General features: G+C 40.4%; 1 protein-coding gene across 1 annotated transcript in view; it reads right to left on the reverse strand.

The window, feature by feature from the left end:
• The window catches only part of LOC123774842 (uncharacterized), a 40,187-nt gene extending 19,205 nt beyond the window's left edge, over nucleotides 1-20,982 (reverse strand). The window contains exons 1-2 of the mRNA XM_069316517.1: nucleotides 18,724-20,982; nucleotides 17,584-17,707 (exon numbers count right to left, since the gene is read on the reverse strand). Of these exons, the coding sequence (XP_069172618.1) occupies nucleotides 17,584-17,707; nucleotides 18,724-20,982 (2,383 nt within the window). The remainder of the gene's footprint in view (nucleotides 1-17,583; nucleotides 17,708-18,723) is intronic.
• Between the last annotated feature and the right edge of the window lie 872 nt (nucleotides 20,983-21,854).

Consider the following 21,854-nt stretch of genomic DNA (forward strand, 5'->3'; position numbering starts at 1 on the left):
ATTAGGTACGACATATATATATATATATATATATATATATATATATATATATATATATATATATATATATATATATATATATACATATATATATATATATATATATATATATATATATATGTATATATATATGTATATGTATATATATATATATATATATATATATATATATATATATATATATATATATATATATATATATATATATATATATGTATATATATATATATATATATATATATATATATATATATATATATATATATATATATATATATATATATATATATGTAGTACCTAGTAGCCAGAACGCACTTCTCAACCTACTATGCAAGGCCCGATTTGCCTAATTAGCCAAGTTTTCCTGAATTAATATATTTTCTCTAATTTTTTTCTTGTGAAATGATAGAGCTACCCATTTCATAATGTATGAGGTCAATTTTTTTTATTGGAGTTAAAATTAACGTAGATATATGACTGTACCTAACCAACCCTACCTAACCTATGTTTATAGGTTAGGTTAGGTTAGGTAGCCGAAAAAGTTAGGTTAGGCTAGGTCAGGTAGGTTAGGTAGTCGAAAAAACATTAATTCATGAAAACTCTGCTTATTAGGCAAATCGGGCCATGCATATATATATATATATATATATATATATATATATATATATATATATATATATATATATATATATATATATATATATATATATATATATATATATATATATATATGTCGTACCTAGTAGCCAGAACGCACTTCTCAGCCTACTATGCATGGCCCGATTTCCCTAATAAGCCAAGTTTTCATGAATTAGTTGGTTTTCGACTACCTAACCTACCTAACCTAACCTAACCTAACTTTTTTCGGCTACCTAACCTAACCTAACCTATAAAGATAGGTAAGGTTAGGTTAGGTAGGGTTGGTTAGGTTCGGTCATATATCTATGTTAATTTTAACTCTAATAAAAAAAATTGACCTCATACATAATGAAATGGGTATATATATATATATATATATATATATATATATATATATATATATATATATATATATATATATATATATATATATTATTATATATATATATATATATATAATATATATATATATATTTATATATATATATGTGTATATATGTGCATATATGTATATATATGTATATATATATATATATATATATATATATATATATATATATATATATATATATATATGTATATATATAATCTACTTTATTTTGTATTGTATACACATGCATTAACGGTTGGCCGACGTCTTGAATCCTCCCTTAACTCTCCCCCCCCCCCCCCTCTCTCTGATGTACCGACTCGCGCCAGCGTTGCCATGTCTTACCATCACGAATTCTTTGTGTACTTATTTCTTATTATATATCATTATGTAAGGTTGTGTCTTATAATCTTTACTTTGTTGTATATTAAATTAGGGTTTGATGATCTAGTTATGTCTATAATGAGCTTGAAATTATTTGAAAGTTGAGGATCAGTTGACGTATGTAGTTTGGATCCAGTGTCGTTTCCGGCCAGCTTGGCTGAGGGCAGTCACTACTCATTGACCATTCCAGGTGAGCGCACCTGTAGCGTTCTGGTCCAAGATTTGGGAACTGATTTGTGTAGTGTGACTGCTAGACTATTGTCATGTAACAGTGTGTTTTAACATTGATCATTTCTACTGTTGTTCATCATGCATACCAGATGGTAGAGGTTTTTATACGTCTTTGTGAGGTGATATTCTGAGGAACTTATTCTGAGGAAGTAATTCTGAATTCTGAGGAAGTAATGCCATGGTGCTCTATGTGATATTGTTTCCTCATTCCTCATGTGTTACTGTTTGTGACACCACCACCCTGTATTGGTATTAACAACATATAGGCGCTAGGGTTCCACTGTGACCTGGTGTCAGCTAGTGTTGATTGATGCAGTTTCCAGAACTTTTTGAATGATCATGCCCAGCTGATGAGAAGCTGGATAAAGAAATTGTGTGTGAGTTAGTAGCTGGTTATTATTTTAATATTATGTGGATTTATATTAATGCCAGTAAACTGGAATGTTTTTTGCAAGCCTTTCTTTCCCCTAGAACATTGATTGATATTTGGCCAGGCTATGTGTTCCAGTGATGCTGAAGGTTACTCCCTCTCATAACTATAAAGTGGGGGTCTTGTGTGTGTCTCTTAACAGTGATGTGGGGGACCGTGATCCATAACACTTGCTATGTTATTTTCATATTGCCCTCTGCCTCTCTTCTAACCCTGACGTGTTCATTCCTGGCTCTCTGGTATCCTTCTCTGCTCTCAAGTGTCCTGTTATTTCTATAGTTTCTCCATGCTCTTTTACTTAGTTGCTTAGCTAGCTTACATCTCTGATTAAACCATGGGTTTCTCATCTGCATTTAATTTTTTTTCTTTTTGGGCCGGGATAAACTTTTCTGCTGCCTCCTTACACTTCTGCGTGATATATTCCATCATGTCTTGGGCCGCCTTTCCCCTGAGCTCTGTTTCCCATGTTATATCCGTTATGAATTTTCTAATCTCCTCATAGTTTCCCTTGCGGAATGCTGGCCTTTTGCTTTCAGTTCCCTTTATCGAGTACTTTATCCCTTCTTCGACCAGATACTCAAACGTCAGTACACTGTGATCGCTCATTCCTACTGGGGCCTCGAAATCAATTTCCCTTATGTCTGAGTCATTCAGAGTGAAAACTAGGTCCAGTCTCGCTGGTTCATACTTTCACCTCATTCTTTTGGGTTCCCTGACATGCTGGCTTAAAAAAAAATTTTTGCCACCTTCAGTAGTTTAGCTCTTCATGTTTCCTCTCCTCCATGCAGTTCCTAGTTCTCCCAGTCTGTCCTTCCGTGATTGAAGTCCCCATGATGAGCAGATGGGATCGAATTCTACAGGCAGCAGAGGCTGCCCTCTCAATTATATTGTTAACTACCATGTTGTTTCTGTCATACTCTTGCTTGGGTCGTCTGTCGTTTGGTGGAGGGTTAAATATCACTGCTGCTACTACTCTTGGTCCTCCCATCGTCATGGTGCCAGTTATGTAGTCTCTAAATCCCTTGCAGCCTGGGATAACAAATCCTTGAAACACCATTCCTTTCTCATGTGTAGAGCTACCCCGCCTCCTCCCCTACCCTCCCTCTCTTTCCCTATTACATTGTAGTCCTGAGGGAACACCATATTCATTATGATTCCTGAGAGTTTTGTTTCTGTGAGTCCAATTACATCCGGGTTTACTTCTTGTGCTCTTTCCCTAAGTTCACTTGCCTTGCTTGTAATCCCATTTATGTTCGAGTACATCACCTTGAAGCTGACTCTTTTCTGTCCATTCTCAGTTTCTGTTGATTCCACTGGAGTAGGTAAATATGGAAGGTCCGGGATGGGGAGGGGAAAAGGAGGGGGGGGGGGGGGCCGTGGGTTGTGAGGGGACCTGAGGGTAAGGGGGACCTGGGTTGCGAGGGGGCTGGAGGATCTGGTTTGGAGAGGGTGGGGGCGAAGGGAGGGCTTAGAGGAGTGGGGCAGAAGGGAGGGCTTGGGGGTGGGGGGAAAAAGAGGGGGGCTTGGGGGGGTAGGGGAAGAGAGTGGGCTTGGGGGGTTGGGGAGAAAGGAGGGATTGTGGGGACAGGAGAGGAGGGAAGGCTGTTGCTGTTGCTAGCCTGGCTAGTTGAGTTATTCCTGATAGGTGTGCTATCTTTCTTAGTGGCCTTACCGGGATTGGGTTTGTTATGCATGATAGCAGGATCAATGTAGGCAGGCAAATAGGGAAGACTCGTTGATGTGGCAGCAATGATCGTCGGGAACAGCTTCCTCCAGGGAGCAACACTAATGAGGACGAAATGGGATAATATGGGTTGGTCTTGTCGTTTGTTTCAATCACATTTGGGTCACTGTGTACTTAGCTGCCTTCTGGGGATGCTACATCATCTGTGGGTAGCTGTGGGCTCACGGAGCAGCTGACAAAATTGGAGCGGTGGCAGAGTCATCAGGAACGGTGAGAGTTCATTGGTGAAGCCAACTTCCATGAGTTTGGTGTGTGTACTCACCTAGTTGTGTTTGCGGGGGTTGAGCTCTGGCTCTTTGGTCCCGCCTCTCAACCGTCAGTCAACAAGTGTACAGATTCCTGAGCGTATTGGGCTCTATCATATCATATGTACTCACCTAGTTGTGCTTGCGGGGGTTGAGCTCTGGCTCTTTGGTCCCGCCTCTCAACCGTCAATCAACAGGTGTACAGATTCCTGAGCCTATTGGGCTCTATCATATCTACACTTGAAACTGTGTATGGAGTCAGCCTCCACCACATCACTTCCTAATGCATTCCATTTGTCAACCACCCTGACACTAAAAAAAATTCTTTCTAATATCTCTGTGGCTCATTTGGGCGCTCAGTTTCCACCTGTGTCCCCTTGTGCGTGTGTCCCTTGTGTTAAATAGCCTGTCTTTATCTACCCTATCAATTCTCTTGAGAATCTTGAATGTGGTGATCATGTTCCCCCTAACTCTTCTGTCTTCCAGCGAAGTGAGGTTTATTTCCCGTAGTCTCTCCTCGTAGTTCATACCTCTCAGCTCGGGTACTAGTCTGGTGGCAAATCTTTGAACCTTTTCCAGTTTAGTCTTATCCTTGACTAGATACGGACTCCATGCTGGGGCTGCATACTCCAGGATTGGCCTGACATATGTGGTATACAAAGTTCTGAATGATTCGTTACACAAATTTCTGAATACCGTTCATATGTTGGCCAGTCTGGCATATGCCGCTGATGTTATCCTCTTGATATGCGCTGCAGGAGACAGGTCTGGCGTGATATCAACTCCCAAGTCTTTTTCTTTCTCTGACTCCTGAAGAATTTCCTCTCCCAGATATTACCTTTTATTTGGCCTACTGCTCCCTGCACCTATCTTCATTATATTACATTTGGTTGGGTTAAACTCTAACAACCACTTGTTCTACCATTCCTTCAGTTTGTCTAGGTCTTCTTGAAGCCTCAAACAATGTCCTCTTCTGTCTTAATCCTTCTCATAATTTTGGCATCGTCCGCAAACATTGAGAGAAATGAATCTATACCTTCCGGGAGATCATTTACATATATCAGAAACAAGGTAGGACCGAGTACAGAGCCCTGTTTGACTCCACTGGTGACTTCACGCCAATCGGAGTTCTCACCCCTCACCGTAACTCTCTGCTTCCTATTGCTTAGGTACTCCCTTATCCACTGGAGCACCTTACCAGCTACACCTGCCTGTCTCTCCAGCTTATGTACCAGCCTCTTATGCGGTACTGTGTCAAAGGCTTTCCGACAATCCAAGAAAATGCAGTCCGCCCAGCCCTCTCTTTCTTGCTTAATCTGTGTTACCTGGTCATGGAATTCTATTAAGCCAGTCAGGCAAGATTTACCCTCCCTGAACCCATGTTGTCGATTTGTCACGAAGTCCCTTCTCTCCAGATGTGCTACTAGGTTTTTTCTCACGATCTTCTCCATCACCTTGCATGGTATACAAGTTAAGGACACTGGCCTGTAGTTCAGTGCCTCTTGCCTGTCGCCCTTTTTGTATATTGGGACCACATTCGCCGTCTTCCATATTTCTGGTAGGTCTCCCGTCTCCAGTGACCTACTATACACTATGGAGAGTGGCAAGCAAAGTGCCTCTGCACACTCTTTCAGTATCCATGGCGAGATCCCGTCTTAACCAACAGCCTTTCTAACATCCAGGTCCAGCAGGTGTCTCTTGACCTCCTCTCTCGTAATTTCCAACTCTTCCAAGGCCGCCTGGTTTACTACCCTTTCTCCTAGCACAGTAACCTCACCTTGTTCTGTTGTGAAGACATCTTGGAACCTCTTGTTGAGTTCATCACACACCTCTTTGTCATTCTCTGTATACCTGTCCTCGCCTGTTCTAAGTATCACTACCTGTTCTTTCACTGTTGTTTTCCTTCTGATATGACTGTGGAGTAGCTTTGGTTCGGTCTTGGCTTTGTTTGCTATATCATTTCCATAACTTTTCTCTGCTTCTCTTCTCACCCTGACATACTCATTCCTGGTTCTCTGGTATCTCTCTCTGCTTTCTGGTGTTCTGTTATTCCGGAAGTTCCTCCACGCCCTTTTGTTCAGTACCTTTGCTTCCATACATGCCCAATTATACAATGGGCATTGCAATTATACAATGGGCATTTCGTTTGCTTCTCGGATTTTTCCTTTTGGGCCGGGATGTATCTGCTTACTGCCTCCTGACACTTTTGGGTGACATAGTCCATCATATCTTGCACAGACTTAGCTCTGAGGTCTGTGTCCCAAGGTATTTCCCTTAGGAAGCTTCTCATCTCCTCAAAATTTCCCTTTCGGTATGCCAGCCTTTTGTTTCCTAGTTCTTTTTTGGGGGGGATAATTCCTAGCTCTACCAGGTACTCAAAGTTCAATACATTGTGATCACTGATTTCCAAGGGCGCTTCCATCTTGACTTCCCTTATATCCCACTCATTTAGGGTAAATATCAGGTCCAGCATTGCTGGTTCATCCTCTCCTCTCATTCATGTTGGATCCTTGATGTGCTGGCTTAGAAAGTTTCTTGTTGCCACGTCCAGCAGCTTAGCTCTCCATGTTTCTGGTCCTCCATGCGGGTCTCTGTTCTCCCAGTCTATCTTCCCATGGTTGAAGTCTCCCATGATTAGTAGTCCAGATCCATTCCTGCTAGCAAGAGAAGCTGCTCTCTCCATTATGTTAATGGTGGCCATGTTGTTTCTATCATATTCCTGTCTGGGTCTTCTGTCATTTGGTGGTGGATTATATATGACTACGACTATAATTTTTTGCCCTCCAGTTGTTATTGTTCCTATTATGTAGTCACTGAAACCTTCACATCCCTGAACAACCAACTCCTCGAAATCCCAACCTTTTCTTACCAGCAGAGCTACACCACCCCCACCTCTTCCTTTTCTCTCTTTCCTCATAACATACTAGTCCTGTGGGAACACTGCATTTTTTATTGTTTTCGTCAGCTTTGTTTCTGTGAGAGCTATTATGTCTGGGTTTTCCTCTAGTACCCATTCTCCAAGTTCATTTGCGTTATTTGTAATACCGTCTATGTTAGTATACATTGCCTTGAGGCTCACTTTCTTCTGTCCCTTCTCAAATCTCCTCCTTGGTGAATGTTCTGCTGGTGGAGGAAGCTGTGCCATATGCGTGTGCACTCGTGTGTTAGAAACATATGTATTAGACATAATAGAAGAAAAATAGATTGGTTAGAAAGGCGTGGTTCAAGAGCTAATAGCTCGATTCTGCAGGCACAAAAAATAAATACACAAATAGTAAATTCACACACACAACTGTATTTGAGCGCTTCGCTGATAACCCTTGGCTCAAGTTATTAACCCAGATATATGAAGACCAAATATCAGTAATCGAAGAGCAGTCGGCCATAATAAGGAACCTACAAGTTGAAGCTAAAGCCATGCTCAACAATAATCACGATCTGTCTACTAGAGTCGGCCTCCTCGAACAGGATTTAAGCTCTCTTAATGACAAAGTTTCTAACTTTAAACCAGCAGAAACCACTAGGAAACAGGAAAAAATGTTGCAAAAGTTTGAGAACCATCTTAACACCCAACAACAGCAACATACTGTTACCCAAGACGAAACAGACCAACATAAGCTCCTTGATTCTGTCGTTCTCTCCTCACAAGACTTTCCCCAAGAAATTGACGGAGAAGACTGTGCTGCCATAGTGATCCAGGAATTGCATAAAAAGATGAATTATTCAATTCAAACAAGAGACATCAAATCAGCTTATAGAGTGGGTACCAAATTATCTGGTACGAATTACAGAAAATTTCATGTGAAATTAAATAGCTGCTCCCGCAAGTCAGACCTTATCAAAGCTGCAGTCTCTAGTCAAACCTCTGTTTATGTTAATGAATGTCTGACCAGGATCAGACAAAGACTCTTCTTTAAACTGCGTGGAATCTATAAAAATTCCATTGGATCAATTAAACCTTGTTTTATGCGAGATGGTAAAATTCTAGCTAAGAAGACTGACTCTGGAAAAACTTCTGAAATAACCACTGAGGCACACCTCAGGTGTTTCCTCGATGACTGTGGGATAACAGCTGAATAACCAGATTATAAATTATTGTTTCCTCTAATAACCAAAATGTGCTGCTATAGCTCTGTCTTTCATTACAAAACGTTTTTAAATTTATCATTTCTTTTATTGTGTTTTTTTCTCATGTTCAACCCACTATTTTTTTTATTGTTCATTTCTTCGTTTGCCAGTTACTGTATTGTTATTTTGCTATTACTGTATCAATGCAGTAACCTCTTTTACTTCACTTGTTTCTATTATATATATGCGTATTTCCATTTTTTATATTTTTCTTACTCAAATTGCTACATAGCCTTCCCGGCTTGGTGCCTTCTTTTGATAATTACTTACTTACTCAAATTATTAATTATTTTTATACTCCATACTCGCACACTCCCTTGCTCCATTGTACACTGACTTTGCCTGTGTCCTCTAGTGTAAACTATTACTTTCAATGTACCTGAGTGTAACGCTAAGTAATCTAACTCATTTTGTTTTAGTGTAACTTTAGTAATTAACTATAGTGTAATTACTTTAGTAAAATAAGCTATTGTTTTACATTACTTATAAATTGTTATTTGCTATTACTGTCTCAATTCAGTGATCTTCATTTTACTTTATTTGTTTTTATTATATATGTATTTGCATTTTTTTAATTTTTATTGTTTACATTAATTATTTTATAGTATTAGCAGATGATTTAGTACTTTACTGCTCTGTAATTGCTTTCCTTATTGTACCTTGACTCCATTGCATCCAAATGAAAGCTGATATTGATCCCGAAGAAAATATACTATCACAAATATATAATAACCAACACACTGATCATTACTGCAGGTATTACACAACACACCAAACAAAAAAACTAACTCCAAAATAACACCTGCTTATCAGTTTTCAAACAAAATTGTCAGATCACTTGGTAAACATTTTGACGATATAAATGCACTACTCGCAGCACTAGGTACTAAAGTATGGTTCATTATTTTAACAGAAACCTGGCTAAGTAATGACCATACCCAACTTTACAACTTAGCTGGTTATAGAGCCATTCACAACTGTAGGCCAAACAAAAAGGGAGGTGGCACAGCCATATTCCACCAAAATACCTTCATCTGCAATATTGTCATTAGTGATAGAGATGACTACTGTGCATATACCTTTGCTCTATTTTGTATTAATTCCCGTAAATCCTCCTTGACTATTGGAGCCATTTATAGATTTCCCAATATTAACATAGCTACATTCTCAGATAACTTAAGGAATCTTATCATAAACAACAACCTCAGCAAAAATTACTTGTGTAAAGGAGGAAATGTATATGCTTATCTCTCAGAATGTTTGGTAATATGTTTTAATATTCAATTTCAATTTCAGCAAAAATCACATAATTCAGGGAGGTGACTTCAATATTGACCTAGGTCAACAAAATAGCCCACAAATAGCCCCAATATGTTGGTCATTTTGTAACACGGGTTTGAGTTCCTCTCTCTCTTTACTTCTCTACCTTCTACTCCCTCTACCCGTATTCTTACTTTTTATTCTCTACCAAGGGACTCCAAAACTTTTACCAAAGCCAACTCCACGCCACGTGGTCCTAAGACGATTGACCGACTTAGGATTCTACACCCACATCAAGACTGCCGTGTGAACTGTGATTGATACGAAGGCGTGTGGACTGTCGAGAGCAAGATTAATGGCCGAAGTAACAGTATTCTACAGCTGTCACTTGGCACTCCGCTCTACTACACTCTGTCGTCATTCAGGAGTACTGGATGGGAGTACAAGAGGACCAGGTATTGATGTCTACACATGGGGAGAAGCAAGATCGACACCGTCATCGTCAGCGACTACATTCAGCATCCAGCAGCATCGATTTTTTTTTTCTCGTTTACTCAATATGAACAATTGATACAAACAACAAAGTTGGCTCTGAACATCTGTGTAAAGAACATCTGGACACTTGTTTAAATGTTGAAAAACAGATTTAGAATCAATACTTTATAAATGTTGAAAAACAGATTTAAAATAATAATTCTGGTATAATATATGAATTTTACTCTATAAATTGGTCAGTAATCAAAATCGAAGCCCCTGTGTAATTGTCTCAGCCCAGAACAAACGGTTATGGAAAATTATGTTGTGCTATTTTTTGCAGAATGTTTGAACACAGGAGAGGCGGACCAATATAAACATTGACACTTCTAGTGAGTGAGAACACTTGGCTGTACAGTCAGCTGAAACCTGTGATATAGTATAGGATTTTTTTTATATTTTTTAGATAGATGTAATAAACGTTAGGTGTGTTCCTTAACATGTCAAGGTTGACATTTATTGGGGAGTGGTTAGTACACGGATGTGTACCTGATAGTTCCGTAGTACGCTCCCGGATGACTGAAAGTTCAGTCTGATGATATAACTTTAATGTTTGTTTGAGCACGGTGTGGCCGGCTCTAGAGGACACATGGACTTGGCTAGTGAAGAGCCAAGAGAGTTTAATAGCTAGTCGTTGATGATAGAGTAGGGACTTGTTATTTAGCTATGTCAGTAAGGATAGGATGTATGTTTCCTGATATTGGAGGATTGCTGTCAGTTGACAGCTGAGAAAAATTTGAACATGTTTATTATGATGGACTATTATTTGTCAAATTTTATTAGTTAGGTTAGCTTTTGTTTGTGGCATGAGTTGAATTGTGGGTTTGGATACTAAACCTCGTGAATTTTAACAAATTAACAAGGTTTACTAAGTGCTTGTGCGGGGGGGTTGTAACAAACTAGGCTGTTGTAAGAATTATCCAGAGTGGTTTATCGACAAAAGAGAATGGGAAGCTGAGCCCGCATGGTGACCTGACCCCCAGGGGAATTCGCGGTGGAAATAACCGACGCTTTGTTCATAGCTGCGTATAATGAATCATCCTATAGTATTCAGTAATTTAGAGAAAATTAGCCTTTATTCATTTTGCATTAAAATTGTATTGTATAATAGTACTGGATACAATATCAAGAGTATTCTAATTATTGAGTTTAAGTCACCATCAGTGACGTCACGAATCAGATCTAACTTTTAAGGCGGAGTGACCGGCGGTCATAGGTCAGCAGGGTTGACATGTCTAGTATTTCTCAAAGTTTTAATAACCATTTTTGTGAACCGCTTTCGGTTTGTGAACCGAACCGGGAACAGCTTTGCCGTTAGATGTTTGTGTAATCTAATTAAAGTAAAATAATTCAACCAGTCTGGATCAATTAAGTACAACAGAGTTTAATTGTTATAACTTAAACCTTGCTAGTAACTGGGTAGAACTTTGACTAGGCGGAAGGATACAATACTCTTGTCTGGGGTAGACCAGACAAGGAAGAGATCAGTGTGAATACGGAAGCAGCTGGGAGAGGTCAACCATCTTACCTCTCCCCAAGACCAGCACAACAGCTAGAGCTGGTCGCCCAAGGTATAGTTGCTATTGTTAATTATAGGGATAGTCTTCTCATTTGCCATTCAGGTCAAGTAGGGAGTGTTAAAGTGATAGGGAGTGAACATATTTAGATTTTGTTTTAGTTTTCTTTTAATAAATTAAATTTGTTATTAATTTGCATTTTATTGTTTCCATCTGGTTATGTGTATACTTGTCCTGGTCACGTGGTCCACACGAGGCAGAGTTGGATTGGGCGCCGATTCTAACATCGAATCATTCCCGTGTAATTAATTCCACACTCAAGGTCATCGTTTATAGTGGGGATCAAGCCCCAAGGTTGATTAATTAGCGTGATCGATCCAGACCTCGATCATTGCTCTTGAATTACTGGTCTGGTGGTGGCAGCGTAGAGGCGACTCTAGGGTTTTGTTCAGAGCCTAGGTCACGTCATACTGGGTGTAGAATCCTAAGTCGGTCAATCGTCTTAGGAACACGTGGCGTGGAGTTGGCTTTGGTAAAAGTTTTGGAGTCCCTTGGTAGAGAATAAAAAGTAAGAATACGGGTAGAGGGAGTAGAAGGTAGAGAAGTAAAGAGAGAGAGGAACTCAAACCCGTGTTACAATTTATAGACCAACATAACAGCTCCCCTTACATCTGGTATAATCATTGACAGAACAACTGACTACTATCCTACCTTCCTCGTAGCGAACAAAGCCATAACACCACCAGCTAACAAGAAACTTATCTTTAGGTTACCCAGTGAAGCAGCAATATGCAATCTCACAAATGTCCTCCACAATATAAACTGGGAATCTGAATTTAATCATACACAGGATATAAATTCATTAACTAATCTCTTCCTTTCCAAAATCCTAAGCCTTTACAATACTTATTGTCCTCTCCTCACCAAGCAAGTAACGGGCAAAAGGTTAAATAATCCGTGGTTAACAAATGGCATACTCAAAGCAATCGACAAGAAATATGAATATGAAAAATTAGGAATGGCCTAGATGCTAAGGAAGAAGTTAAGAGGTACTCGTCAATGCTAAAAAGAAAAGCAAAAGTTTCCTATTATGAGAATAGATTCAAAGAAGCAAAAGGCAACATGAAAAACACATGGTGAGCCATCTCTAACATTCTAGGAGCTAAACAACATTCACATAACCAGATAAAAATCTCCAAGGATAGTTATAAACTTGCAACAGATCTTGAAACAGCAACTGAATTTAATAGCTTCTTTTCATCGATTGGTGCTAACCTTGCCCGAAAAATCCCACAGACTCAGACACATGTTACCACATATCTTTTAGGCAGCTACCCAAACTATTTTCTCCTCTCGCCAATCAGCCCAACAGATGTTGTGTCTACCATTCACTCACTAAAAACCAAAGCTGGGAACATTAGTGAAATACCATCTATGGTATACACGAGTGCCTCCCATGCCCTTGCACCATCCATAGCTTTGCTGTTCAACAAATCTCTAGAGTGTCATACCTTCACTGATATCCTTAAAAAGCAAGAGTAACGCTTGTTCATAAAGGAGGCAATCCGGCAGACATAAACAATTACAGACCAATATCAAATCTACTTATATTATGAAAAATATTTGAAAACATTATTAACAAACAGCTCTAGTCCTATATCGTAAAATTCAACAAACTAACTCCCTGTCAGTTTGGCTTCCGCTCCCAAAAGAGTACCAATGATACAATTGTTAGTCTGCTTGACTTAATCTTCTCAGCCCTTGACAAAAATGAGTTTCCAATTGGACTCTTCATTGACCTGAGAAATGCCTTTGATACAGTTAACAATAACTACCATTTACCTAAACTCCACCATTATGGAATGCAAGGCCTTGCCTTGAATTATAGCCGATCCTATCTTAGTGACAGACACCAATACGTAGCCATAATTGATATAACCTCTCCCAATCAACCATTAACTGTAAGGGTGCCACAGGGCAGCATCCTAGGACCCCTCTTATTTCTTATATACATCGATGATCTGCCTAATGACTCTAACATGCTTAAACCTATATTGTTTGCTGATGATACTACCCTCATCTACTCAGACCCGAACCCACTCATATTAAATAATGTTGTAAACAATGAATTAAAAAAAATCCACTTATGGATGTCCACCAACATATAACACTAAACATAGAAAATACCTACTACATCCTATTTGGAAGCAAATCAACAAATGCAATTCAGCTTCAGATAGACAATGTTAACATCAGCAATAAAAATGATGGAAAGTTCCTAGGCCTATACTTAGACAAGAGACTCAACTTCAGCACCCAAATACAACACATAACCAAAAAAGTCTCGAAAATAGTTGGTATACTCTCTAAGATCAGGTATTATGTTCCCTACTCTGCTCTCATCTCACTATATTATGCACTTATCTATCCCTATCTTACTTATGGTATCTGGGCATGTGGTTCAACCTCTCCAAACTACCTCAAGTCCATTATCATTCAGCAAAAATCTGCTATCAGAGCAATAACAAACTCTTAATTAAACTCAATAACAGAGCAATGCTTTCAAACAACACACACAGCTCCCCCTGTTCAAATCCCTAAACAGGCTAAACATATATTCACTCCACACATTCTCTTGTGTCAGTTACATTTACAAGACCCTTTTCTTAAGTGCAAACCCTTTTCTGAAACTCTTCCCTGACAAACTCACTCCCTAATGAATTGAAAAGCTGTCCAACTTTTGCCTTATACAAAAATATAACCAAAAAGTACCTAATTCCATCTTCATAGTTTCCTTGAAACTCGTACTGAACCTAGTGCTACCCTATCCCCCAATATATGTACCTATGCCATACAACTTACCATTGTAATCATTGCTGCTATCCTATATCATAATATACACATAGTTTGCCACATTATATCTTGCAATAAACTCAAATTATGCTAAAATGTACCTGTGGATTACTTTGTACCCTTAAATTTACTTTAATGTACCTACTTTTTTCTGCCAAATTTCTTATACGATGTTTTTTCTTGTACTTTCTTGCAATGCGTTTTTATACCTTCTTGTGGTGTATTTTTTTACTTTCTTACAATGTAGTTTTGTACTTATGTTAGATTATGTTAGATCAGCCCAAAACGCTATGCGTTCTAGTGGCTTTGCAAGAATTTAAAACTTCAAGTCTCTGTACTCTCATGAACCCAATGTACCTTCTTGTATATAAATATAAATAAATAAATAAAAGTGACAACAAGGAACATTCTGAGTCAACATGTCAAGGGACCTACAACAATGAGAGAGAATGACGAACCAGCTAGACTCGATCTGACATTCACCTTGAATGAGTAAAAAATAAGGGAAGTCAAATTTGAAGCCCCCATGGAAATGAGTAACCACAGTGTATTGACATTTGAGTATCTGATAGAAGTAAGGATAACCTATACAGGGATGGGATTGGAAGGGAAAAGACTGAATTACCGAAGAGGAAAATATGACGAGATGAGGGACTTCCTAAGGGGAATACCATGGGAAACAACTCAGAGAAAACACTGTACAAGATATGATGGATTATGTCACCCAGAAGTGCCAGGAAGCTGCAGACAGGTTTATCCCGGTCGAAAAAGAGAAAAACGGAAAGCTACAGAAGAATCCATGCTTCAACCAGGAATGTATGGTAGCAAAGCAATTGAGTAAAAGAACATGGAGAAACTACAGGAATAACAGAACACCAGAGAGCAAGGAGAGATACCAGAGGGCCAGAAATGACCTCACAGTGAGGAGAGAAGCAGAGGGACAGTATGAAAATGACATCGCGAGTAAAGCTAAGACCCAAGCAAAACTGCTCCACAGCCACATCAGAAGGAAAACAGCAGTGAAGGAACAATTGATGAAACTGAGAAAGGGGAGAACGGATACACAGAGAATGACAAGGAGGTGTGTGAAGAACTCAACAAGAGATTCCAGGGGGTCTTCACAATAGAACAAGGAGAAGTTCCTGCACTAAATGAAGAGGCAAACCAAGCAACCTTGGAGGATTTTGACCTCACCAGTGATGAGGTCAAAAGGAATCTGTTGGAGCTGAATGTGACAAAAAAGGCTGTTGGACTTGACAAAATCTCCCCGTGGATACTAAAAGAAGGTGCAGAGGCACTAAGTGTGCCACTTTCTACAGTGTATAACAGGTCACTGGAAACAGGAGACCTACTGGAAAGCTGGAAGACAGCTAATGTAGTCCCAATATACAAAAAGTGTGACAGGCAAGAGGCACTACAGGCCAGTTTCCCTAACTTGTATATCATGCAAGGTGATGGAGAAGATCGCAAAGAAAAGGCTCGTAGAGCATCTGGAGGAAAATAACTTTGTAAACACACCACCAGCATGGGCTCAGAGATGGTAAATCGTGCCTCACAGGTTAAATAAAATTCTATGGCCAAGCAACACAAATTAGGCAGGGAAGAGAAGGGTGGGCAGACTGCATTTTCTTTGACTATCAGAAAACCTTTGACACAGTACCTCACAAAAAGGCATTACAAAAGTTAGAGCAACAGACAGGAGTAAAAGGTAAGGTGCTCCAGTAGATAAGGGAGTATCTAAGCAACAGGAAACAACGAGTAATTGTGAGGGGAGAGACATCAAAGTGGCGAGATGTCACCAGCGGGGTTCCATAGGGCTCTGTACTTGGACCCATCCTGTTTCTAATATATGTAAACGACCTTCCAGAGGGTATAGACTCATTCCTCTCAATTTTTGCTGATGATGCAAAAATTATGAGAAGAATCAAGACAGATGGAGATAGACAGAGACTACAGGACGACCTGGATAAACTGGTGCAATGGTCTAGAAAATGACTACTAAAGTTCAACTCAGGAAAGTGTAAGGTAATGAAATTAGGCGAAGGGAGCAGAAGGCTGAACACAAGGTACCATCTGGGAGGTGAAATCCTACAAGAGTCAAATAGAGAGAAAGATCTGGGGGTTGATATCACATTGAACCTATCCCAAGAGGCCCACATCAAAAGGATGTCATCAGCGGCATATGCTAGACTAGCTTATACAAGAACTGCCTTTAGAAACTTGTGTGAGGAATCGTTCAAGACCTAGTATACCACTTACGTAAGACCAATCCTGGAGAATGCAGCTCCAGCCTGGAGTCCATACCTAGTTAAACACAAGACAAAGTTAAAGAAGACTCAGTGATATGCCTGCCCAACCACTTGGACTGGACGGTAGCGCGACGGTCTCACTTCATGCAGGTCGGCGTTCAATCCCCAACCGTCCAAGTGTTTGGGCACCATTCCTTCCCCCCTCCCTTCCCAAATCCTTATCCTGGCCCCTTCCCAGTGCTATATAGTTGAAATGGCTTGGCGCTTTCCCCTGATAGTTCCCATTCAGAGGTATGCCACCAGACTAGTCTGGTGGCATACGAGGAAAGGTTAAGGGGGCTGAACCTCACATCTCTGGAAAACAGAAGAGTAGGGGGAGACATAATTACCACCTACAAAATTCTCAGGGGAATTGACAGGGTGGACAAAGACAAACTCTTCAGCACAGGTGGAACACGAACAAGGAGACACAGGTGGAAACGTAGTATCCAGATGAGCCACAGGGACATTAGAAAGTTTTTTTCAGTGTCAGAGTAGTTAACAGATTCAATGCATTAGGAAGTGATGTGGTGGAGGGAGACTCCATACACAGATTCAAATGTTGATATGATAGAGCCCAGTAGGCTGAAGAATCTGTACACCAGTTGATTGACAGTTGAGAGGCGGGACCAAAGATCTAGAGCTCAACCCCCACAAGCACAAGTAGGTGAGTACAACTAGGTGAGTACGAATCCCCAGGAAGCACCCCGCAGCAGCTGTCTAATTCCCAGGTACCTATTTACTGCAAGGTGAACAGGAGCATCAGGGGGAAATAAACTCTGCCCATTTGTTTTTGCCTCAGGCGGGAAGCGAACCCGGGGTCCTTAAGACTACGACCCCCGAGCGTAGTCCACTCAGCCGCGAGGCCCCCAAATGTATTCCTCAGCCGTGTAATGAACGATAACAGCGGATAACGTCGACGTGTGCGTATGTGAGAAAGTCAAGACAAGAGGCACTCACACATGATGTAGCACGCGAGACTGTCCTGGTAAAACGGTACGACCATGTTGACGGCCAGGAGCAGGAACCCAACCAGGGAGGTCAACACGTAGCTCAGCTGGAGCCGCCCAGCCAGCGTCTTCACCTGAAGGGGGGGGGGGAGAAGGAAGGTCAGGGGGCGCCAGGGTAAGTTAAGTTAGGTTATCTAACTGTCAGCAGTCATTGGTGAAGCGATCTGGTGTAGGTATTAGTGTAACTTCAACTGTAAACAGTTTCTGACACAAGGTGAACCAGGAGACTGGTGTTGGTGTAAGTTAACCTCCAAACTGTTAACATTGTTACATAGTCTTTCATGCCAACATTTAGTAACGTCTTGGAGTCTTACCACTGTAGATTCTAGCGCAACACATTATCTGTGATCAAAAGCCATTATTAAAACATTTTACAAGTGTTTTTGTGATTCAAAATTTCAACAAATTGGCAGATCTCTGTTAACCTTTGATTCCTTAATGATGTCACTTAACTGATAGTCCAAACAGTCACAGGTTTGTCAGTCAGGATTTAGCAGTTACGTAATCAAATTTTGTTTCAGAAATGATGTTAGGCGAAGGTGACCAGGTTAATGACGTGGAAGCAGCCAGCACATTAGAGAAGCTAAGAATGTCTTTATGAGGAAGACAGACGTTCATTCAGTAACAAGAGGGATGGGAGAAAGAAATACCACGTGGTGCTGTGGGATTTTACCCATATCATTTTTTTAGATATTGCAAATACAAAACAAAATTAAATTAAATGGGGTTGTTTAGCTGCAGTTGATGACGTCAAGACCGTCCGGTCGTGCTAAACTTGTTGAAGGATGAAAAAAGGTTAGTTGAATTAAGAATGTTGCCTTGGAGTTTCAGGATGTAGTTTTTGGTAAATCCATTGACTTTTAACTGGAATGATTTTTTAACAACTTTTGTAAACGACCAGTTAATATTGTTACATGAACTATCAGTGTTTCTACTAAAAGCATTATTAATAGATGCACTGTTAAACCTGAATAGCGATCTCTGTATCATAATTATTATATACTAGACTAAGTTTTTCATGAGAATCAATAATTTTTGTCACGGATTTTTAGAGATGCTGATAATAGCTGATGGCGGTAACATGACGCACCTTTCTGACGGAGTAGCCTTTGTTGACCTTCTGGGGGAGGATGTACAAGGTGGTGGCCAGCAGGGCCACGCAGGACAAGCTCAGCAGCACCGCCTTCGCCCAAAAATTTTTGTTGTTCTCGTCCAAGTCCTTGGACGACCTTAAACACATCATCACCTTCAGATGTTGGACTGTAGCGTTCCCGAAGTATTCAAGACAGTAATTCTCACGTTTGATAGTGTAATCATTAAGGCGGCAGCCCGCGTCCATATTTACCAGCTGTAGCTCCTGGTTGTCCACCATCTCCCCGTAGTCCTCCTCGGAGGACCTCCTGCCCATGTAGTAAACATGGTAGCCTTTGTTATTTTCACAAGTAGGATAATAATTATCAGTCAGCTTTGTTAGATTAGCTGCACTCAGCAGAGGGTCATGCAGTAGTGAGTGTCCCAGAATGTCTGTGACGCAAGTATCAATCTCCATGTACTGGCCCCAAGGGCAACATTTGCGTACGTTCCCCACCTCGGTGTAACACACGATAGCAACTGTTACAGTGTGGTTGTCCGGGCCGCGGTAATCATCTACACAGTACCGAATGGCAGATAAATTTTTTGCCTGTATGTCTACTGGGGGATATTGAGGCTTGCTCTTCCACCAGTGAATATTAGAGTCACTCTCATTGAACAGCTTTTCAACGCATTGACAATCATTTGTTCTAGCAGGAATACCAAATTTAGGTTCCATTTCTTCTAGCAACTGCAACATATATGGCGAGACATCTTCCCTCGAGGCACTAATGCAGCCAGACTTAGTGAGTATATGGCCGCGAGGACAGCATTTGTAGAAGGAGTCAACGGGACATATAGATGCCTCAGCCACCATCGCTGGAGTACCTTCTGCCCAGGAATATTCAATACAGTAGAGTGAGTTCGGGTAACATTGCCCAGACTGACGTTCACATAGTTGGTTCGAGGAGTCGAGAAAGGCTTGGTCGGTGCTGACTCTTCGGGGCTCACCGTGCCTGCAAATGAGCTTCGAGGTGTTCCATTGGATGGACGTCACTCCTGGGATATTCCTTGAGAATTCTTGCACTAAATCATTATTGTCACTCACATTGGATGACCTCGGATGACAGTGTCTATCAGTAAGGTTGAAGTATTCGTTGAGGCCGCAACACTTCCTCGTGGAAACCTCAATAGGTCGTAAGGGACAGAAAATTTTGACAAGATAGAAATCAGAGGAATTATTTTTAGTACCTGCTGGTTCCATTTCCAAACAGTAGTGATCTTGATCATAATTAATTTTTGATTTAAGGTCTCTTAGGTAACCAAAAGGTAAGACGGAGTGAGATGTAAAGTCTATTGGTTCACGTGTTATGTTATCACCAGGGCCTTGGCATGGTTCCATTTTTAAAGGAACAATCCTCAGATCGGTATTCACAGTCTTCTCCAGCATTTTACGTACCAGTATTGTGAACGCTGTATTGTCCTCCAGTGCTTCACTTCTCTGAGTCGCAAAGTTATAGAATTCATCGATACCGAAGCACTTCCTCACTGGCGTCACCTTAGAAATGTCTTCAACATTGGTTGAATTTTCTTGTTTTCCTGAATTCGATTCCAACACTGTTTTTTGACTATCAGTCTGCAAGAGAAAGCTTTCCTTGTACAATGGAGCATCATCATGGAGTGGGATGTGCCTGTATCTCTTTACTTTTTCATTATTAGAACTTTCAGCAGGTATAGATCGTACTGGTTTCTGAGATCTAACAAGAGCAGAATTATGCCTTAAGATGTTGGTGTTTCTGACCATGTGATCATTATTCAATAGTTCTTTATCATCTTGTGCGTGACCTGCCAGAGTCATATTCTCTATCGGATGTATATTTCCAAAAGTTCTGTTGATTTGAGTGTGATTCTGATGGGGGTCTGAGGAGACGTTCAGTACACTTGTTTTCATCATAATATCATCCACTGTGTTATGGGTTGTCGCAACTGCCCGCATAACACTGTCTTCACTTACACCCATTATTGGCACGTTCAGTTGGGTGTTGTTCGTGAGTGTTTCATCGGCATCATGATCGTAGCGACTTGGCTCCTCTTGTGTAATGGGTGATTTGATCTCGAAGTCTTTCACGAATATTACGGTATGATCGTCACCAACATCACTTCCCCCAACCACTACGAAATGATTCAATGCGCTATGAGCACCTGCTGCATCTTCCTGAGAGTCCGGGAGCTGAGAGAGGTGCAGCGGCAGTGGTGTTGGTACAGAGTGGGTTGTCATGCCCCCGTGTCGACTCATCAGTGTGTTGCCAGCAGAACTGTGTGTAGGTTGGCTGCACCAACCCTCTGTCAGTAGCCAAAACATTACGAACACTGAGACACGTGTGGAAGGCAACATGGTGAAGGGCTGCCTGCTCGACACACACCGCCTGCGGAAGAAAATAACACTTAGATTAGCAGTTAAATGAAATTAACTTGACCACATTGGGTGTTATTGCCCATGCGGGAATTACATTTCTAAAATAAATCCCTAAAACTCTTTATGTACTTTGCTCATAAAAAAAACAGAGATTTTTATATAAAATATATATATATATATATAAATATATATATATATATATATATATATATATATATATATATATATATATATATATATATATATATATATATATATATATATATATATATATATATATATTTCCAAAAGTTCTGTTGATTTTGAACTTAGGGCTCCTACAGCAGCCCTAAGTTAAATGTGTATGACACCCTTCTGAGGTCCATGCTGGTGAAAGTCCTGAACCTGCCATTGGACGACTCTCAGTGGGAGCAAGCAACCCTTCCTGTAAGACTCGGCGGCCTTGGTGTCCGCACAGCCTCCCAAATTGCTCTACCAGCCTTCCTTTCCTCCTCTCATGCATCGCACGACCTCGTCAGAGACATTTTACCTGCAACCCTGAGGGATTCAGCAGGAATACACGATCCTGCTTTCACTGAATGTTCAAATCAGTGGGATGTTCTTGCAGCCCCAGCAACCATTATAGAGCCAACAAAACAACACAAACAGTCTGGCTGGGACCACCCTCTAGTGGAAAAAGTAGCTGATGCCATGCACAGCGTCTCAACATCGTACAAGGAGAAAGCCCGCCTCAG

This window comes from Procambarus clarkii, chromosome 84 (genome assembly GCF_040958095.1).
Source record: "Procambarus clarkii isolate CNS0578487 chromosome 84, FALCON_Pclarkii_2.0, whole genome shotgun sequence".
In the NCBI taxonomy this organism is placed as follows: domain Eukaryota; kingdom Metazoa; phylum Arthropoda; class Malacostraca; order Decapoda; family Cambaridae; genus Procambarus; species Procambarus clarkii.